General features: G+C 41.9%; 1 protein-coding gene across 3 annotated transcripts in view; it reads left to right on the top strand.

Annotated features, from left to right (window-relative positions):
• CRYBG1 (crystallin beta-gamma domain containing 1) overlaps positions 1-19,020 on the top strand; it is a 65,525-nt gene that overhangs the window by 9,214 nt on the left and 37,291 nt on the right. Inside the window, exons 1-2 of one of the 3 annotated variants that reach the window (XM_075087380.1) lie at positions 6,596-6,644; positions 13,172-14,661. In XM_075087380.1, coding sequence (XP_074943481.1) covers positions 6,642-6,644; positions 13,172-14,661 — 1,493 coding nt within the window. In that variant the 5' untranslated portion in view covers positions 6,596-6,641. Of the gene's footprint in view, positions 1-6,595; positions 6,645-11,885; positions 11,989-13,171; positions 14,662-19,020 lie in introns of those variants that run through there. The other 2 variants (XM_075087381.1, XM_075087379.1) reach the window with 2 other exon arrangements.

Here is a 19,020-nt window from a genome sequence, read left to right on the forward strand (position 1 = left end):
CTCCTTCCAAGCAGTTCAACACATCCACCCTGATGCATGAGAATCATAAAAAGGCTACGTCCAACTTCACATGGGACTTGCATCCTGCATAGTGGAGTTATGTTTGGAATTGAATTTCATCTTCGTTCTTGCACGTTCCACGTAATACTGTGAACAAATTTAGAGGATGCAACAGGTGAAAATGTGTTTCTGTTTGAGAGGGTTAGCGATGCCTTAAAATACAGTCACATGAGGAATGGTCCCGGAATGTGATAGTGCTGAGGTCTTCAGGGCTGGTGGACTGCTGAATAACCTACAGTCCCCCAAGCAGTGACAAAATAAAAGGTCTGTCAAACTGACACAACGCTTTGCCTTGCAGGAGTGAGATAATGCGGATAGCTGCATACTCAGTGTGGCATTGCCCAGGGAAGGGCAATTCATGCAGTGCAAAGTATTAAGGAGGTCTGTCGTCAGTGATCAAGCATGGATAGTACGTAATGAGTCTGGTAATGGTGACGTGGGAGTCTGCACCAGGGAGTCCAGTGTTATCAGTGGCCAGCTTTTATCTGCCCCACCCTTGTGTATCATGCCAAACACCTAGCTACGTAGCATTTCAACATTTCACTAGTGTTGCTCATGCTAGTATGTAACTCTCTTAGGATGACACCAGGCACTTTACTGCCTTCTTCCCAAAGGACATGCTCCTCTCCTTCCCTTGGTGAGTACAGTCCTGTGAAGTTGCTCTTTGAATCACCAGGGGTTTGTTTCTGGCCTCCACTCTAGCCTACTGTGCAGTGATCTCTGTGGAGAGCTGTAGACTGTTTCACATCATGCTTTTCTTGTACCACTTCCACACTTGTGCAATGTGTTGGAATGGTTTTCAGGACCTTGGCAGCTAGCTGTGCTCTCTCCTTGGGTGTGACCCTATTTCCATTTTGCCATGCTACGTGACCAGGTGGCTCAGCATATGCACAGTACACCTGTGCACCCTCAGATCTGGGAAGGTTGCGACACAAAGCTTTTAGTAATAGTTCATTCCTCCTGACCAGGCTTTTTGCCACTTTATATACTATATAATGCATATGACAATTAAGAATGTGTATATACACACATATATGTGTAATCTATTGCTCTGTACTTCTAGCTGCAGTATAATAATGGGTTTGCAAAGGGCAGTCATGAAAAAGTTCATCTTTCTGGTTTTATTCTCTTGAGAACTGAATTATAGTGGATAAGCCAGAATGCTGCTTCACTTATCCCTTTAAAACAAGCACTCCATCTGCCATGGCTCAAGATCTGCAAAAGCAAAGAGTGATCCACCTTAATAAAGAATTGCCTAAACTACTGTTTGAGTAAGATTTAGAGATTCTAAAAGAAATCTACCATTCCTACAAACTAGCATTGTCCATATAATTTTCAAAATCACAGTAGGTAACATTCCAACAGATAAGTTTTGAGTTTGTTGTGGTTGCAAACAGTACCTAAAGATTTAAATAGAATATAATGTTTCTTTCTACAAACATTGTTTTTTTATAATGGAACTTGACATTGTAATTTCCTCTAAATTATACCTTATGGCTTGCAAATAAATATATAGCCTCTTCTCCCCTCCCATCTTTACAATTCCCCTCCCCTTTTTTTCCTTTTCATTTACCAATGTTATATCTAGGGTATAATTGCTGAAAAAAAAAGACTAATTGTCTACAAGGAAAACAGGGATTGAAAAGTGTAGCTTTTGAAAAGTCTGAAAAATCTGAACAAACTACACTGTAAATGTTTAGCAACCAGAATTTAGATAAAAAGAACATCAAGATCTGTTTACTTTTTTGTATTTCATGTAAAGAAACTTGTGATTTTAGAATGCTTATCAGTAGTAATTCTGGATATTCCCCTTCCTGCTTTTCCAGGCAAGTTCTGATTGTTTTGCTTCTGGGAGTGCTGAGAGTATGTTTTCTCTTTGGCATGTAAGACTTAATTTTTATCAGATAAATTTCTGACTGTTGGACCTGAAAAAGAAAACCACTTTCCAAACATGAAAAAGGTATAGACAATTAGTGAGGGTTTTTTCCTAAGCGGCCACCCAGTGAAACAGCAGCTCACCCTGCTTGTTTCTGGCTGCTGCTCAGAGCCTTGTGCACAGCTGGGAAACTGAAGAGACTTGTCAGGTTTATCGTACGGCTGGCTGGGAAAGCCTGAGTTGCACCAAAGACAAAAGAGGGAGTCACTTGCAGATGTAAAAGGTAGGTAGCTAGAGAAACGCCATACGGAGTAGCAGAGATTTGTCTGCCCACCCCCTTCTCATCAGGTGCCAAGAAGGCGTAGGAGGGAAGCGGTAGAATAGGAATGGGAGAGAAGACACATGCCTGCCTTCTAAGTACAGGAAGCACTTACTGTCTACCAGGTTTTAATGGTAGACAACCAGCTCCCTTCTATATTCTCAAGCACTGACAAAGAGTGGAGAGGACTTACGCGATGTAGTCTCTGAGAGTTGTTAATGGAGTCTTTTTACCATATTTTATTTAGAAAGGGTCTAAAATAGTCTGAGCCCAAAACGAGAACTGTTGTAGTTTGTATTCGGTTCGTCATGATGCTTTTAAGGGTTAGCTTTAAAAGTACCACTATAACGTCTCTTGTTCTAAGCCACAGACACCAAGGCCAATCCTAGAGTATGGTGGATTGGCCTATGCGCAAACTAACATCTTCTTTGGAAGTTCAAGTGCAGAATCAATAATCCTGTGTGTTTCTTGACATTTCCTGGAAATGCTGCTATTTCTGAACAGTATAGCTTCATCCAGTTCGATCCAATTCCCCGTTGCATTGTTAATCAACAAAATATATTTTCAGAGGTAAGACCTGAATTATTTTTTTAAAGAATATCAGGTAGGAATCTGAACTTTCATCCAATTAACCGCTAGTAATAGTAGTGAGACTTAAAATCTGTTGTAGTTTTATCTCTTTAGCAGCTAACATTTAGTAGCGAGGGTGCACAGTACGATAATGCAACGTATCTCTAATAGTATATCTCTAAGAGCAGGAAAATATACATCTCCCTTTTTCTTCAGAAGTAACAATGTATCTGTTTTCTGGACAGACACGTATTGTTTATTTTAATGTTTTATACACTAATTATTTCTGTTTGGAGCCTGAAATAAACACACCTAAGAATATAAACGCATTTCATTAGAACATCTTCTCTTAGAAGATGTTTCACTTGCTTAATGGTGAATATTAGGCGATACTGATGTAATCATGGGATTAAGAGCAAAGAGTTTGCAGGACTATTGCACTTAATTTTTGCCCACTGTACTGCAGGGAACCAGTGTGTCTTGAGTCATTCCTATCTTCTCTGTACTGGTTTTATAAAGTTTATTCCAATTAATAATAAGGCAATTCTCTGTTATAATTACTATAATAATTAGTTTGAGGGAATTCTGGGAGCCTTAGGTGAACACTGTTATTTAGAATAAATGCTAAACTATAACACTGTAATTCAAATGTAAAATGAGATGTCCAGCAATTTCTATAAAGTCAGAATAAGGTATTTCAGTAATAATAGTTCCTTGTACTTACTACTCTTCATCTGTACATGATGAAAAATCTGTACATCAAAGAAGTTATCAAGGGTTGTAACCACTTTATACATTTTACAAAAGGGCTCTTTGAAGCACATAGACTATCAAGCCCGAATTTTCCAAAGCAGCTGCTGTGTTGGGTGCCTTCATACTGGGGGCCTGACTTGAGACATGTTTCAGTTGAAAGGTTCTGTTTGTTTAAAGGTACCAGATGGAACCCTGGCATAACGTGTAACAGAAGTTACATGGTGTGCTTTTTATCTCTTTAATGAGAACTTCTGTGGAGAAGACAGATTCTATTAACTTCATATTTAAATACACTTTGATTAAATTTTGTCTTTTTCATCCTACTGAATGGTTTTCAGAATCATAAACATACAGTAATTTTTTCGTGTTTCAGGACCATCACATCAACTTCCCAAAGCAAGCATGTCAAACCTGCAGTTCACTTCGTTGTTTATGAAATTTGGCTTTGGTCAGACCAGCAGTCCAATAGGCAGCTTGTTTACCTTTGCAGTTTTACAGTCTCACATTAACAACACTGTGCTCAGAAGGATGGCTTTCTGCCTCTTGCCCTGTATGCCTCTGACAGCTTATCTTCTGCTGTGCCTGACCTGGGGAAAGTCCTTGGATTTCTAGTGGAAGGCTTTTAGTTTTCCATTTATAGTTTCAGACTATCTACTTTACCCAATGAAAAGAACCCATTTTCTAAATTTCAAATGGCATAACAAGTTACTTTTAGGTATCTAGAGCTAGAGTCGCTGAAGGACTAAAACACTTAGGTGCTTTAGTTAGTTTAACTCCTAGGCATATTTTCCCTAGACTGAATTAAAACTGCAGGTGAGTACCTAGATTTCCTACCTAGTGCAAGCAGAGAGTAAGACAATCCTTATCCTTCATCTGCTGAGCACTTACAGCTAGCTAACAAGAAAGACTGGGCACAGAAGCATGTTAGGAATCCTGCCTTGCTCTTGAGCTACATGCAGAATCATGCAGAGATGCCCAGCAGGAGCCAGCTCAGTTAGCCAGCACAGAGTAGCCACATCAGTGCCGTGTTTGGCAAAGGCTGATAATACATGTGGCTCTTTAGGATTACTTCCTCTTTGTCCCATAATCATTTGATGTAAAAATGTATAAACAGTCTTAAGATGTATTACAGTATCTGGAATGAGATTCAAGGATTACAGTGGGTCTGACAGTTTTAATACAGTTTCCACAGTCTGATTTCAAAGATGTTTCCAGCGTGCATAATTTCTCTTCTGGGAATATATATCACTCTATTTACTCTAAGTGCTTAGCAAAGAAATAAATTCAGATTGCTACTTAAAATGCTTTTTCTTAGATGAGAAAAATGCAGAACGGAAAACATGAGTTGTCACTTGTGCATTTTTAGCTGCCCAAACCAGCAGTTTCTGTTTGACTGTAAGCTCAGTAGTACTATTGAAAACTATCAGTCTTTGTCACAGTACCTGATTTTGGGTTGCTCAGGGAATTTACTGATGCTTTTATGAAATTCTTGCATGTGCTTTGAAATTCTACAAGACTTTTTCAAACATCATATACTTTCAGGACTGTGGTGCTCCAACTGACAGCAGCAATTGTGTGTGAAAGCAAGGGGAAGAAAGAGAGATTGATTGTGCCTAAGAAAGAGCTGGTTTCCAGAGATTCATAGCTTATTCTGTTGTACAGACACTCTTAGATTCACAGCAAAAGAATCCTATTTCCTATCTTCAGTAATTATACATAAATACTTAATCAGAAAGGAATTGGGAAGTGTTACCGTGATCTGTAGATCTAAATGAGACAACTTATGTGAAATCTATACTTACCAATATACACCATTTAGAGTTAGTGACAGGACACTGTGCGCTCTCACAGAACAGAAGAGACACCTACAAATAGCGAAGAAAGAGACCCAGTAAATGCAAGATCACTTATGTAACAGATTCTTTATCATTCTGAATTGCATTCAGAATTTAAAAAAGGGGTTACATTTATTAGTTTTGGCTTCTGGTTGGGGAGATCTAAAAGACTTCCAAACCCCTCTGTTCCCCTCCAAAATGCTTTTGTCATTTATCCTCTATTGCTCAACAGAAACAGTACTTTCAAGTTCCTGTCTCAGAACAAAACACAGATAACATATGTTTATTTTCACCCTCTACCCCAAAAGAGGTGATGCCTCACTGAATCTTTACACAGAATAGATCATCTAATGATATAGACCTGACCCAGCAGCAAGACTTGAAATCCTGAGAGCAAAGATGTGAGGCTAACTCTCATGAAACTTTTTCACTTTCTCTTACATTGAACCACAAAGGGTTACAAGTACAATAATTTATGTTAATGCTATTTTTTGCATAGAATTTTATTTCTGGAAGTCTTCCAACTTCAGGAGAGTTTAAATATTCTCTCAGTTCTTCAGTGTTGAATGATCCTTGCTCCTACTTTCGGTGCTGCTTGTTTTGTGCTTTTTCAAATCCCTTTTTAGTATCATTTTTCCACAAGTCGCTAGAAAAATAGAGATTTAATACACCAACTCAGGAAGCCAAAGAACCAAGGATGCCTGTATAAGTCAACCTCTTGCTGAATAAAAGCAAAGTGATTTTCTTCATTTAGCCATCTTAAATGTGGATCAGAAAACAGTAATCAAGTTTGTGAGAACCAACGTGTGTGGTATATTTTTTCCTACTGTTGCATATCTACATTCTAGTATTGCATGTTAATTAATGCACATAAGGCATTTGCCCAACAGTAACTTCACAGTTCTTTGCAACACGTTCTCTTGCTTCTGTAGAGGTGCTTACTGAAGGACTTGCTGCCACCCTTCTGCGGCTCTTTCACCTATCCTCTAATTGAGTCCCTCTCATAGTTATAATTTGTCTGCCAAATGACTTATCAGTTGGAAAGGCTCAAGTCAGATACTACTTCCTTTTTTGCTTGGTTTTAACTGAGTGCTGCCAGAAGAAAGAAGGGGTTAAAGCGTGGGAGGATTGCTAAGAAAAAGGGTTTGGTTAATGACACACAGGACTGCATCTCACACACCATAGTTTGTTTATTCTTCTGTAAACAGCAAAAAGAATTATCATCGTCATGGTAAGGCGAAGAGCATTCTCTCTTTTCCCCTCTTTAAACCCCACCGGAAATCTTTGGGTTAATACACAATTAATTTTTAAAAATCATAATATCAACTGATCTCCTGTAGTTTTATAGAGCGTCTCTTTAACTGATAGATGCTACTGTTGACAGAAGGGGAGGGGGTAAAGCTTTCAGTGTATGGAAATAACTAGCTCTGGGGAAGAGGAGATGGGAGCAGGCATGCCCTTTCTGACATGCCTGTTCTTTTTTATCAACCTCCTTTCCTAAATAGTCATGTAAGGATCTGTTCAATTTTTATTTATTCTTCTTTGTCTTTCCTGAGCTTTTTCCAAGAGATTTGTATTATTTGATTTTGCATGATTCACTTCTTACAGTTTTGCTGGGTTTTTTTGATACATCCAATATCTAAATCTCTGGGTTTGGCACCTAAGAAATAATATGGGATTTACCCTTACATCTATGCTTCTTGAACTGATTCTTTCCTTTCGAAAAATCAGTTAAACATGCAGGCTCGGTATTCTCATTAGGCTATGTGCTGTTGCAAAATGGTCAATTTTCAGTGTACATTTGCACTAAAAATTTAGTTTTAGAGTGAAAAAATAAACTGGAAGCAGATAGATCCTGTTCTCTTGAAGACATGAACTGCTTTGCTAAAATATCCTGACTTAGTAGAAAATATAAAATATAAATAGCTTGTGGAAAAATATGACTATTAAGAAAACTTACCGTTGTTTCACTTCATTCTGCTCAGCAGTCTCACATTTGTAGCTCCTCGGTTATTCGGGTAAGTTCCCCAGTCTGGTTATCTACATTCCCTGTATGCAGAGCTCAGGTAAAGCTGAAATAGTTTAAAATCTTGCTATTGCTGTTTATGTCCTCTGTAAGTGTAGCAGGCAAAGAGCTGGAAGAGGCAGGGAGTAAATTCCGTGCTAGAGTGAACTTGTTAAATTTGAAGTGTATTTCTTTCTCTGCCTCTGAAGAGGACGCTGTCAACCTGGAATCCGGTATATTTAAAATAAATGCTTAAAAAGTTTAATGTGCATGTGCCAAACTTGATATCTGGGAGAGGCAGAGTATGGGTAAAAATAACTAAAGTTGTATTTTTCATAATAGTAACCCCTATTTTGTGGCTTTGTGAAGGGTCAGCATAAACAGGGAAAAATTATTAGAATGAATTGAAGTAGTTCAAAGCTAGTTGACTGACAGCAAGGTAACTGGTTAAGTTTAGAAATTGTTTAGGTTAACTTGAAATATAATTGCTTTTTTTCCCTCAGTGCATCACAAAAAAAATTGTTTCAGGTCAAGTGTTTTGTTAAGTACAATTTTTTCCCATGCTTTTCAAATAAGAACACAAGCAAAAGCAGCAAGCCTTCATTGCCGCCTAAAACTGTCCCTCTCTCTCTGCCAGTAGTTAGGGCACTCACCTGTAGGAGAGCGGTATGAGTCTTCTGTGTAGGACCTGAAACAGGGACTTGAGTGGGTCTTGTGCTTCTCAGACTATTCTCTCATAGGTTTGATTTGCACATCCTTCCTCCTAATATTTTTATAGCACATTGTGCCTGCAATACTCCAGATGAATTTTCAGCCTAACAAAGCCTGACACTGCTAGTGTTGAATATTTGAGTCTCAGTTGCCGCAGAATGCTAGAGCCTGAAGAGTAGTTGTTTATTTATTTAAATGTTTTTGGCTAATGCACTTCTTGGGATATCACGTGACTACTAGAACTCTGAGGCTTTCTGTTTCTCATGGTTGTGAGAATTACGATACTGTGATTTAAAGATACCGAAAGTTACTGGCCTTCCAGTATGAAGTTAGAAGGGTTCTAAATTATTAGAATTGTTCAGGATAGCAGGGTCTCAGAGGTTTTCATGTTACTTGAAATGCAGTTATTTATGACCTTCTCGTGAATGATAAAGCTCAGACTTATTCTTCACTAAATATTGTTTGTTGCTTTTTCCCCTCTGAAGGTGAACATATGCTAGCAAATAAATGTTTAAATTACAGAACTGTCCACACTAGAAATTACCACCTATTAGTTACCACAAAGTTGCTAATGACTAGTAAAAATACTACTTTTTTCTGTAATGTATGCTCTAAGAAGTGTTTTCAGTCAGGTTTAACTGACTCAGATGAACTAATCTATGAAAATAACATCCAATTGATCCCTTGAGACACAGCCTGAAGTTCTGATTCAACAAATCACAGTAGTTTATGCTTCCTCTCCACTGGAGACCTGCAAAGGACATATTTAATTACGTTGTTAAATTAGGGGTTTGGCTGTGGCAACTTACATTAGCTAATGAGAAAAACCCCAGCCAAAAACAGAGGAAATATTTTAATGCTAACATAAACAGGTATGAATATAAATACAAATAAGATTTACATTTCTTGGTTAAGAAGAGGGCGTTTTGCTTTCAGATAAGAACAGAGCTTTAGAGATTCATGCAGTGTACTTGAAACGGCTTCCCCCACGCTGTCCAAGGAATGGATAGGCAAGTCCTCTGCTTTTTTTAGTTGCCCCAACGCCTTTGTTCAGGCATTTCTGAAATGGCTAGTGTCTCAAGGGTAAGAATGCCTGAGCAGAAACATGTGGAAGAAGCCTGATCTACAGATCAAGGATACTTCTTGCCTTCTGAAAATCAAACATTTCAGTGCTGTGCTCTGGAAATCAAGCATTCCTTTGCTGTGTTCTGTCAGGCTGGGCCCCACTTTGGAGCCTCTTGTGAAGCTCAGTCTCTGTGCCCTCTTGCACTGGGAATACTGGCTCATCTACATTTATCTGAGTTAAAATACAAGCTCTTCAGGGCAAGTACCGGGCCTTTTATGTGTTTTGAAAGAGCTGTATATAATTAAGGTACTTTGTATGAAGAAATTACTTCAAAACAGTTTACATAGGGCAGCTATTTCAAGATCAAGAAAAAAATCTTGAGCCTCCTTCCCTGAGGAAACAAGGCTTATGTGGCTGGACTGGCTGGCTGTCCCTCCTCCCTTCCAACACCTTTTGAACTTGTTGGACAGTTTAAATGACATTTTAAAGGGGGAGACGTCTCAAAGATAATTAAGTTCCCATGGACTTTATGAAAATCAGCTGCTGGGAAGTGAGAAATCCAGATCCACAGTTCAAATAATTTATTTTTTCCAAGCATAATCTTGCAAACCCAAAGCTTGACTGCAGTGTAATAATGACTGTCAGGTTGATAATGTAATCCCAACTAATTTAGAGGACTGACAGTTATTATGCATCCAAATATTAATATGCTGATTGACACCATAATGAAATTAAATTCCCCCTATTTTGGTGTTTCACTGGTTTTTAATATGAACAATAGAAGCGTCCTCCTCACAGCCGTAGTGGTTATGAATTTTCAGAGAAATTAGTGTCACTCATTGCTTATTGGCTTAAGTGTTCCTGAAAATACCATATTTTAACTTTTTTTTTACCTAGCAATGTTCATTAGTGTCTCCTTATCCCTCCCCTATATAATTAGTTAGTACTGGCAATACATATGTAGAATCAAGAAATTAGATAGTAATTGGGCTGCATTACTCATGATTGTTACATCTGATAGGGAAATTTATAGTTGTTTCTGTTATCGCAAAATCAATTTAACTGTCTGAGCTGCAGCCCTCAATGTTCCTCTCTATTTAATTGTTTTGGTTCTGCTGGTTGAAAGAGGTCAGCAAAGGGAGGGAAACAACAGACATCAAATGTTCTCATTTGTAGATTATTTCACTATCTCAAAAAAAACCCAACCCCAACAACTCAAAAACTGAAGCTCAAGGTCATGCCTATTTGAAAGCAGCCGGGGGAGGATCACTATGTGTGCAGAGACAGGACTTTGTTGGTGGTACAGTTGCTTATCAGCTGTGTAACACATGTAAGAAAGGTAAGGAAAGACAAGGGTTCCCGTGGATTTCTGTTTGGTTGCAGGATGATAAAGCAACTCTACATATTACCCAGTTTAAGTTTTTCTGTGTTTTTCATGTGCTTGGGCAGGCCTAGCTGCTGTACACCCTCCAACTGGCAACAAGTAGGCTCTGCAGCGCTCTCAGGCAGTCAAGGCCATGTTTCAGAACTCACGGCTGGCGGACTTTTACAGCAGAGGCCACATGTTAAGTCTGTTGATGAAGCAAAAATAACTAAGTTAATACTTTTTCACCTGGAGGAGGAAGCGACCGTGTAAAAAAGGCCTTTATTTTCTTCGATAGCCAGAGGGCCAGACAGGCTGCAGGCGGGTTGACCTGGTGTCTCTCCCGCCTCCGCGCAGGGCCCTCAGAAGCGCCCGAGCGAGGCTCCTTGCGTGGTCCTTCCTGTCGAAGCTGTTCCACTTCATCTAAGTAATTAAGCGTTAATTAGAAGAGGACTAGTTTAGCATTCATTAAATATTAAATACTAATTGAGCGCCCGGGGAGAGCGCCGGCACCATTAGACCGCGGAGTCATTCTCACGCCGCCCCGGCCGGGGACGGTGCACGGCGGGGAAGGGGGAGCGGAGCGGAGCGGAGCCGAGCCGCTTCGGCCCCCCGGAGCAGGCGGAGACCGAGGCGGTAGGCCCAGATAGAAGCTACCCTCGCCCGCCGGCCCCGCGGTTGCGAGGTGGAAAATGCGGGTTCATCTCCCCGCAGGGCTTTGAACCGAGATCTCCCACAAGGGCCCCAGCCGGCGGGCGGTGCCGGCCCCAGCATGCCTACCCGGGCGGGTCCTGCCGCGGAGCTGAGCGACGCCTGCTCCCGGGCCCCGCCGGGGCACGGCACCTCAGCGCGGCCGGGGCTGGCGGAGGCAAACGGGTTCCCGTGTGCCGCGCCGCCCCGTCCCGTCCCCTCGCCCCGCCGCGGGGAGAGCGCCAGCCCCGCTCCCGTCCGGGCGCTCCTTCACGCCGGGCGGCGGCGTGAATTCACTTCCCGCCCTCAACCCCTGTTGCTTCGCCCTCAACGTCAAAAGTTTGTCGGTTTCGCCCGGGGCGGCATTTTGTCCTCAGTAACACGGCAGCCGCCGCCGCCGCAGCGCGGGCTGCTCGGGCACGCATGGGATGCGGCGCCCACTCGCGCTCCGCCACCCCCTCGAAAGCCCCCCGTGGCGGAGAGCGCCGGCTTTCGCGCGCTTCCCGCCGCCCCTCAGCCTTGCCACCGCCGCCACCCCTCCCACCGCGGCCCAGGGAGGCCGCCCGGGCGCGTCGAGCCGCTGCCCGCGGCGGGAGGGGCGGGGGCGCGGAGCGGGCGGGGGCGGGCCGAGGCGGAGCGCCCAGACGGCCGGCGCCGGGGCAGCCGCGCGGGTAGCGGCGCCGTGCGCGGCGTGTGGGGCAACTCCGCGGAGGGGCCGCCGAGCTGAGCCGGGCCCGGCGGTGAGTGTCGGGGCTGTTGCTGGGGCGGGAAGGTGAGGCGAGGCGCCCGCACCTGCGGGGCCGGGTGAGGATGCGGCATGACTGCGGGCGGCTAAAGTCCGCCGCGGCTCCTTCATCCGGCTCGTCCTATTCGGGGACGGGGAAGGATGGCGGCAGCCTCGAGGGGCTTCTCCCTCCCGGTAACGCGGGGGGCCGCGGCCGTACCGGCCCGGTGCTCCGTACCCGTCCCGGCGGGGAGGGAAGCGGGGGTGTGGGGTCACCCCGGCGGTGCTGGGTGGGGGGCGCGGACACATGCCCGGACACGGCGTCTGCCGCAAAAACCCCCTAGTTTAAAACCCGCCGAAGCAGCCTCCGTGGTGGCGAGAGGGACCGGCGCTCTCCTCGGGAGGTCCGGTCCGGCGTAGTAGGAAACACCGGCGGTGTTTGGAAATGGACATCTCAAAACAAGTATTCATCGTACCGGCATGCAAAAAGTGCTAGTATATTAAAATGCAAATATGCATGTATACTCGGCAATGCTGTTGCGTGTTTCCTGTTTACCATGTTAATTAGCAGTTGTAAGGGAAAACTTCACCAAGAGTAATCCGGGGCAGTATTTGACCCAGTAATGTTCAGTGAATGATGCGGTGGCTTTTATAGTTCTGGGGTTTCTAGCCCAAAAGACGAGCCAAGTATTTATTGGACTTCATTAACGAGAAACGTATGAGTGGTATTGCAGCTTACACCTTTGAAACTGTTCTCTACCAGCACAAGGGTCAAAAATAACTCAGCCAGTATGGAAAGGAAAGTTAAACTCCCCACTCTTGTTTTTGTAATAAAAATTTAGACCGAGCAGTTTGTCCCTAGTCTTGCAGACACCAGGATGTTTTCCTGTGTTATTTTGCGTGACGTTAACTAATTTTGCAAAAGTTTCAGATTTAGGACATAAAATGCTGGTATTGTACGGCAGATGAGCCTACTTGTAAACAAACATAGGCAAAAACTTACTGACGGATCTTGGGATTTTAATTGGTTTTTGAGGGTTTTGTTTTTCTTGTTCTTTTTTTGACAGCTGGTATTGTTGGGTAAGCTGTTTTGTTCCATTCACTGTGTCCTTTTAATTTATAGGTGATGCTAATACAAACAAATGCATTACAAAAACAATTTTTACATTAACCAAATGTTTGTTTGTTTGTTTTTATAGTCCACCTCACAACTTCCAGATTCCTCCAGAGAAGAGAATAGAAAGAAACCAGTTTTGGAAAGACTTGGAAATTTGTTTGGTACAGGGAAAAGGAAAAACGTCAAAAGTTCACAAGAACACGCTTCACATCGGAAAGGGGAGAGGTCAGTTTCTCCTCACAGAGCGCAGCCGATATACTGTAGGCACATAAAGGAAGGACACGAAGCTCCTGAAGTACAGAAGCAAGTGAGAAACGTGAGTGCTGTTTCTGAGGCGCAGGAATATAATTTCAGTGGGGAAGCAGGACCGCTGTATCGCGATACCATTTCAGAATGGAGTAGTAGGGGGGTCTCCTCTGACAGTGAGTGGTCAGCAGATTGGAGCAGCAGCAGTGAAACCATTAAGAACTCTTTCTGTGAGAGTAGCCTGAATGTGGAAACCCTGGAACTGGAGAAAGAATCTGTCACAGATATAAATAATTCCACAACTCCAGATTTCATAAAAAGCTTGAGAAATTTGCCTAGTGAAGAGTTAGAAAAGAGTATCTTAAGCCACAAGCAGCTTGTGAACACGTGGGTGTCTGAGGAGCCCGGGCATGCAAAACCAAAGGATTTGCCATACCAGTTGGAATCTGCGGCGAGTGAGCACACACGTTCTGCCAGAGTGTTAACAGTTGATATCTATCTAAGGAAAACAGACGAACTCCTTAATGAACCTGTGACTGTTACATCAGAAGAGGACTGTAGTGACTCGGACACAATGGATAAAAAATCTGCTAATAAAAGATCTGGAAAAAGGAGAAAATCTCAGTCGTCTAGTGACATTCCAAATGGAGAAAGAAACCCAACTGAGACTACCGCAAGAGAAGAATCTGTTTTTGAGGATGATGTCCCTTCTGAGGTGTTTTCAGACAAGATAATAAACTCTGAAAGAAAATTGAAGTCTCCTCAGCAGACTCCTGAAAAGAATTCCTCTTCCCCAGGTAATAATCAGGACCTAAAAGTTGGATCCGCTCACAAAGGGGCATCTAAAACTGAAGCTGACAAAGGCAAGCAGCAGATCGCAAACACAACCCCTGCAAGGAGAAGGTCATATAAAAAGAATCAATCGGACCCTGTCCCCATTTCCCCTACTGGTTTGAAGGGTCAGGCAAGGGATTACTCCTCAAAAAGGCAACCTTTAGCATCACCAGAGAGTAACCCAATGACAAAAAGAACTTCGGTGGAAAAGGGAGCTATACCTGTGGCTTTTGGGGAAGACAGCTTCGAGTCTCCCAAAGTTTCTTTGGCTGATAAGACAGAAGACACTGCCTTGGCATTGGCTGAAGGCAGAAATGAGACCAAGGCAGTAAAGCATGGTAATGGTTCGGATGGAAGAGGTTTTTTGCGTACCGATGGGATTAAAAATGGAGACCTGTGTATGTCAGCTGAGAGGCAGACAAATCCTGATTTAGACAGCTCGAAGCTGAAGAATTTGGATGCTTCCAGAACAGTCACAACAAAGATTAGCCTGTAAGTAACAAAAACTAGTTTACCTTGTCCCTGTAGCTGTAATTTTTCCTGTACCTGTATTCAGGATTCTCTAGGAACTTTAGCTATGTATCTTGTTATCTATCTAAATTATTTTCAGTTAAGAACTGCCTTTTTTTTTAACTTATCATAATTACAGTTACCACATAACAAGCACTGTGGTTTATGTGTGTTAGAAAAATAATATTTTTTTCAATTTTTTTAAATGGATAGGGTATTTTTTTGTAGCTCAATGACATTGCATGGAATAATTTAACATACATAAAAGCTGCTCTGTCGTTGTTATCAGTGCCCCTGTTGTTGCTCAGATTAGCTCGACTGTCATTGACCTTAATGCAGTTTTGCTGTCTGTAACCAACTGAGGATGTGGTTGAAGATTTTGTGTGTGAAAATGTTTGAATAAGGAATACATTCAAGGTGTTCTTTGGAAAAACATAAATTCTGCTATTATTTTATGACGAAATGTAAAATGCAATGTAGAACTTGATCCTTCCAATGATATGATAAATCGCACTCCAGAGATTTGAATATGTATAGTTGCTTTTGTAAGTATGTGCAGGATGAATCATGTAAATTTTTATGCATGTGCATAACGTCAGGCGTTTGCAGAATTATACACCTATTAGTTTGCAGGATTTGGTTTTACACTCAAGTAAGTTGTCGTCTGTCAAACAGAGGTGATCAGTGCTTTCCTTAGGGTTCTGAAGAAGTGGATGTATTTCTAGCTTTCACTGTAATCACTAGTATGAACCCAGCGATTGATTTCCTGGATTCTATTACATTCTCTTCTACAGTGAATCATTTTATTACATTCATCACTTCTACTGTTTGTCACGGCTACGTACTGAGTGCTATTGCTTTCCTCATTCTGGTACGTTCATTTATAGGTGTCAGAATACGTTGAATCCTGTAGGTCCCCCCACGGTGCACCGAATGCTCAGAATTGCCATTCACTTGTGTTAGAGGAATGTGGAAGTTCAACATTATGGCTTAAGAAAGACCTGTGTTTCCGATTATGTTTCCCACATCTGAGAAGCATAGGAGCATTGGGAACAATTTCCTTTGCATGATTTGTAATACTCTACTTCTGATTTGTTAATTCGTAACTGAATTAAAAGCACCTAGTACTGAAAGTTAAACTGCAGTATTTTTGTACATGGTGATGCTTTGCTGTTGGGCCGTATAGATCACAAATCCTAAACTCTGAAGTTTTGTATCTTCACAACTTCAAAGGAAAGGTAGCTTTCATATTTTTCTCCTTGTGTCACTGTCATCAGTGATGAGGAAGTTATAAATGCTTTTGTAGCTGGATTTTGTTTTTCTGGGTATCTCCTTGGCTTGCTGTACAGTGAATTATCTTCTGCTGTACTCATAAAGTAATGGACAAGTATCCTTTCTGACAGATTAAATTTTAATGAATAAATAGCCTGTTCTGTTTCACCTGATTTTGTGGGGGGGTGTGGTGCTCTGTGTCTTGGCCATATTTGCTGCTATAGGAACTTTAGCCCTGGGTGGGGACCGCTGTGATGCCTGCAAGGTTCCTGATGCATCTGGTAGCTGTCATTGCATGGCACCACACAGTTTCTTTAGCCAGACAAATTGATACAGTCAGATTACCTGGAGTAATTTGTCGTCATTCATCAGAACACATGGACTATAAACCTGGATGTGGATTAAGCTGCTATAAAATGGGAGGGGAAAGGATGGTGTCATTACTAGTAGGTGTGTTTTTGGTCTCTTGTTGCTTTGAACTAGAGAGCAGTTAACTTTCCCATTTTCAAAGGTTAAAAAATTATTGTTAGATACTTCACATGAATCCCGTTCAAGTTGAAAAATACTCATTAACTCATAGACTCGTTTGCCTCCTATAAGATGGATTGTGTATAATCAAAATAGTTTTCGCTTAAAAATACAGTATGTATCTTACTAATGACATTGTGCCAGTTTTCGCAATCAAGTTTCTTTAGAAACAGTTTTAAAAGAAGTTGGTTTTGCTGGTTCCCTGCAAGTAATAATAGCGTTTTCAGTCTTTTCTCCTTTTATGTCTGTGTACTGGGCAACTTGGAGTCACAGGATACTTTGCTTCTAGCTTTTGCAAGGGAAACCTCTCAGGTTTGAGACTAAACTGAGGTTGATAGTACATCTTAATCAGCAAATAAAACCTCAGGCTGTAGTTACTTTGATGTGCTTAGCGGAAAACTTGGCTTCAGTTGTCGTATTTGATGTTCAGACATGGTTTTGTAGTTGCCTTTGCATTTATGCCCACTTGTTGAATTATTCTGCTCTGTTAACATACCATTTTTCTTTGCTGGCCTCAATCTGATGTTTTGGCATCAATGTGTTTTGGCATCAGTTACGTGCTTTACATGGTCGTTTGGACAGTATGCTTCAGCTATGTGACTCACCTACCATTTATGACTATACTGGGAGAGGTTTAACTGCTTGTTTCCACAGGTTAGCTGCAAGGTGTAGCTGAAGAGGACATCAGGATTTCTCTTGTGCCTGCTTGCTCCAGGCATTGCAGACCAGCAGTGGGTAGTAGGAATTGGCCACACTGGGCTGTTTGTAAGAAAACGTTTGCACCATTAAGTGAATCCATCTTTCAATGCATTTCCCCCATACTAGAGGGGAGGCTTAAAGGGTACTCAAACAACATCTCCTCATTTTAAACAAGCTTAGAAACTCAGTTCTTGCAATAAGGTGTGTCTTTTGGCTGTATTTAAAATCAGTGTTTCTTACTGTGGAAAAAGATGTAATGAAAAGGTTGGTTAGAAGAAGCCAGCTGTAGTGGATGGAGCTCTAGGGCTGAGCTTTCTGTTGCTCTTTGGTCTTAGCTGTTTTGCTGCTGTGCAGAAATACTTCAGAATGTAAAGTATGAAGTGCTGAAGTGGTTGTTTCTGTGTGAATTTGCACAGCTTGAAACTATACCTTTGAGGTGTTAGCTGTTCATTTAAAACAAATTTTAGGTGTGGCTGATAACTATCAGTGTTAACCATTGAGCTTGCTTGTGTCGAGGCAGACGAGAGAGATGGATTTTATTAGGAAGATACACGTTACATTGAAATGCACAGAGTAGTGCAAGTGACAGGCTGACAAAAGGCTGGATGGAAATGAGTCTGTTAAGATAACTAAGCTGTTAGTGATACGTCTTGAAAGTACAGGTAGAAGGAGGGGATACGTACCTTTCTCTGATCAGAAGAGGACATGAAGGGTCCTGGTGAACAGCAAATTCAGCATTTGTCAGTGGTGCATCCTTGTAGCAGATAAAAGGCTAAGCCTGTATTGGGCTACGCTGGCAGGACCATAGCCAGCAGGTCAAAGGAGAAGATATTTGGTGCTCATGAGGCTGGATCTGGGACTTTATATCGAGTTGTACCCCTCCCTCCTCCAGCTCTCCTCTCCTGGTACAAGAGAGATGTTCACAAATTGAAATGAGGCCAATGGTGAGCCTCTAAGAAGGTGACGGCACTGGAGCATGCCGTGTCTGAAAAGAAGCTGAGGCAGCTTATTTTGTTCAACTGAGAGAAGAGAGGGATATATCATTGCTCGATACCTGTAGAGGTTTTATAGAGGAGGCAGAGCCAGATTCGTCCCTGAAGTGTGCAGTGAAGGGGCAATGGCCACGGCTGCAACAATGAAGTTGCAGTGGGATATAAGGCAAAAACAGTTCACAGTGACAGTGACTGACCTGCTGCAATGCTTCCCTTGGAGATACTCAGAACTTGGTCAGACAAAGCCTTCAGCAACTTGGTCTAACTTTGAAGCTGTCCCTGTTTTGAGCAGAAAGTTGGACTGGCTGATTTGTACAGGTCCCTTGCAACTTATATTCATTTTCCAGAAAGAAAAATCATATAATAATTTAACTTTGAAAAGTTTAGGAAAAACAGTCATATTGCAAATAAAAAGCAGTGTCTAAATATATTTAATTTGATGCTATGTGACAGTTCCCTCCCTGCCTTCCCCCTTTCAGGAATAATTTTTTTCTGTTTCTAGACTTAAATTTTCTAAGTATGTTTTACTAGCACCTATCTGAAATATGGCCAATCATTTTCAAGTTTACTATTTCATTTTTTATCCATCACATGTTCTTCATAAGAGCCTTCCAGTTGTGAACTGATGTGAGCAGGCTGGTAGTTACAGTAAGCGCTGTCAGGAAGTCTCCTCTGAAAAGACATGCTGATTTTTTACGGTTGCTTTCTGCATAGGTTCTTTGGCAGCTGATTTTTGGGTTCTTTCTGTTATTTCAGTAAGTTTGTTCCTCATGCTTCTCCCAAGAAAAGAAGCTTATACAATTGAGAGCCTTGCTTTAGTAGGGTCTGTCTTACTTGGGATGGATTGCTT

Source organism: Phalacrocorax aristotelis, chromosome 3 (genome assembly GCF_949628215.1).
Source record: "Phalacrocorax aristotelis chromosome 3, bGulAri2.1, whole genome shotgun sequence".
NCBI classification, from domain to species: Eukaryota; Metazoa; Chordata; class Aves; order Suliformes; family Phalacrocoracidae; genus Phalacrocorax; species Phalacrocorax aristotelis.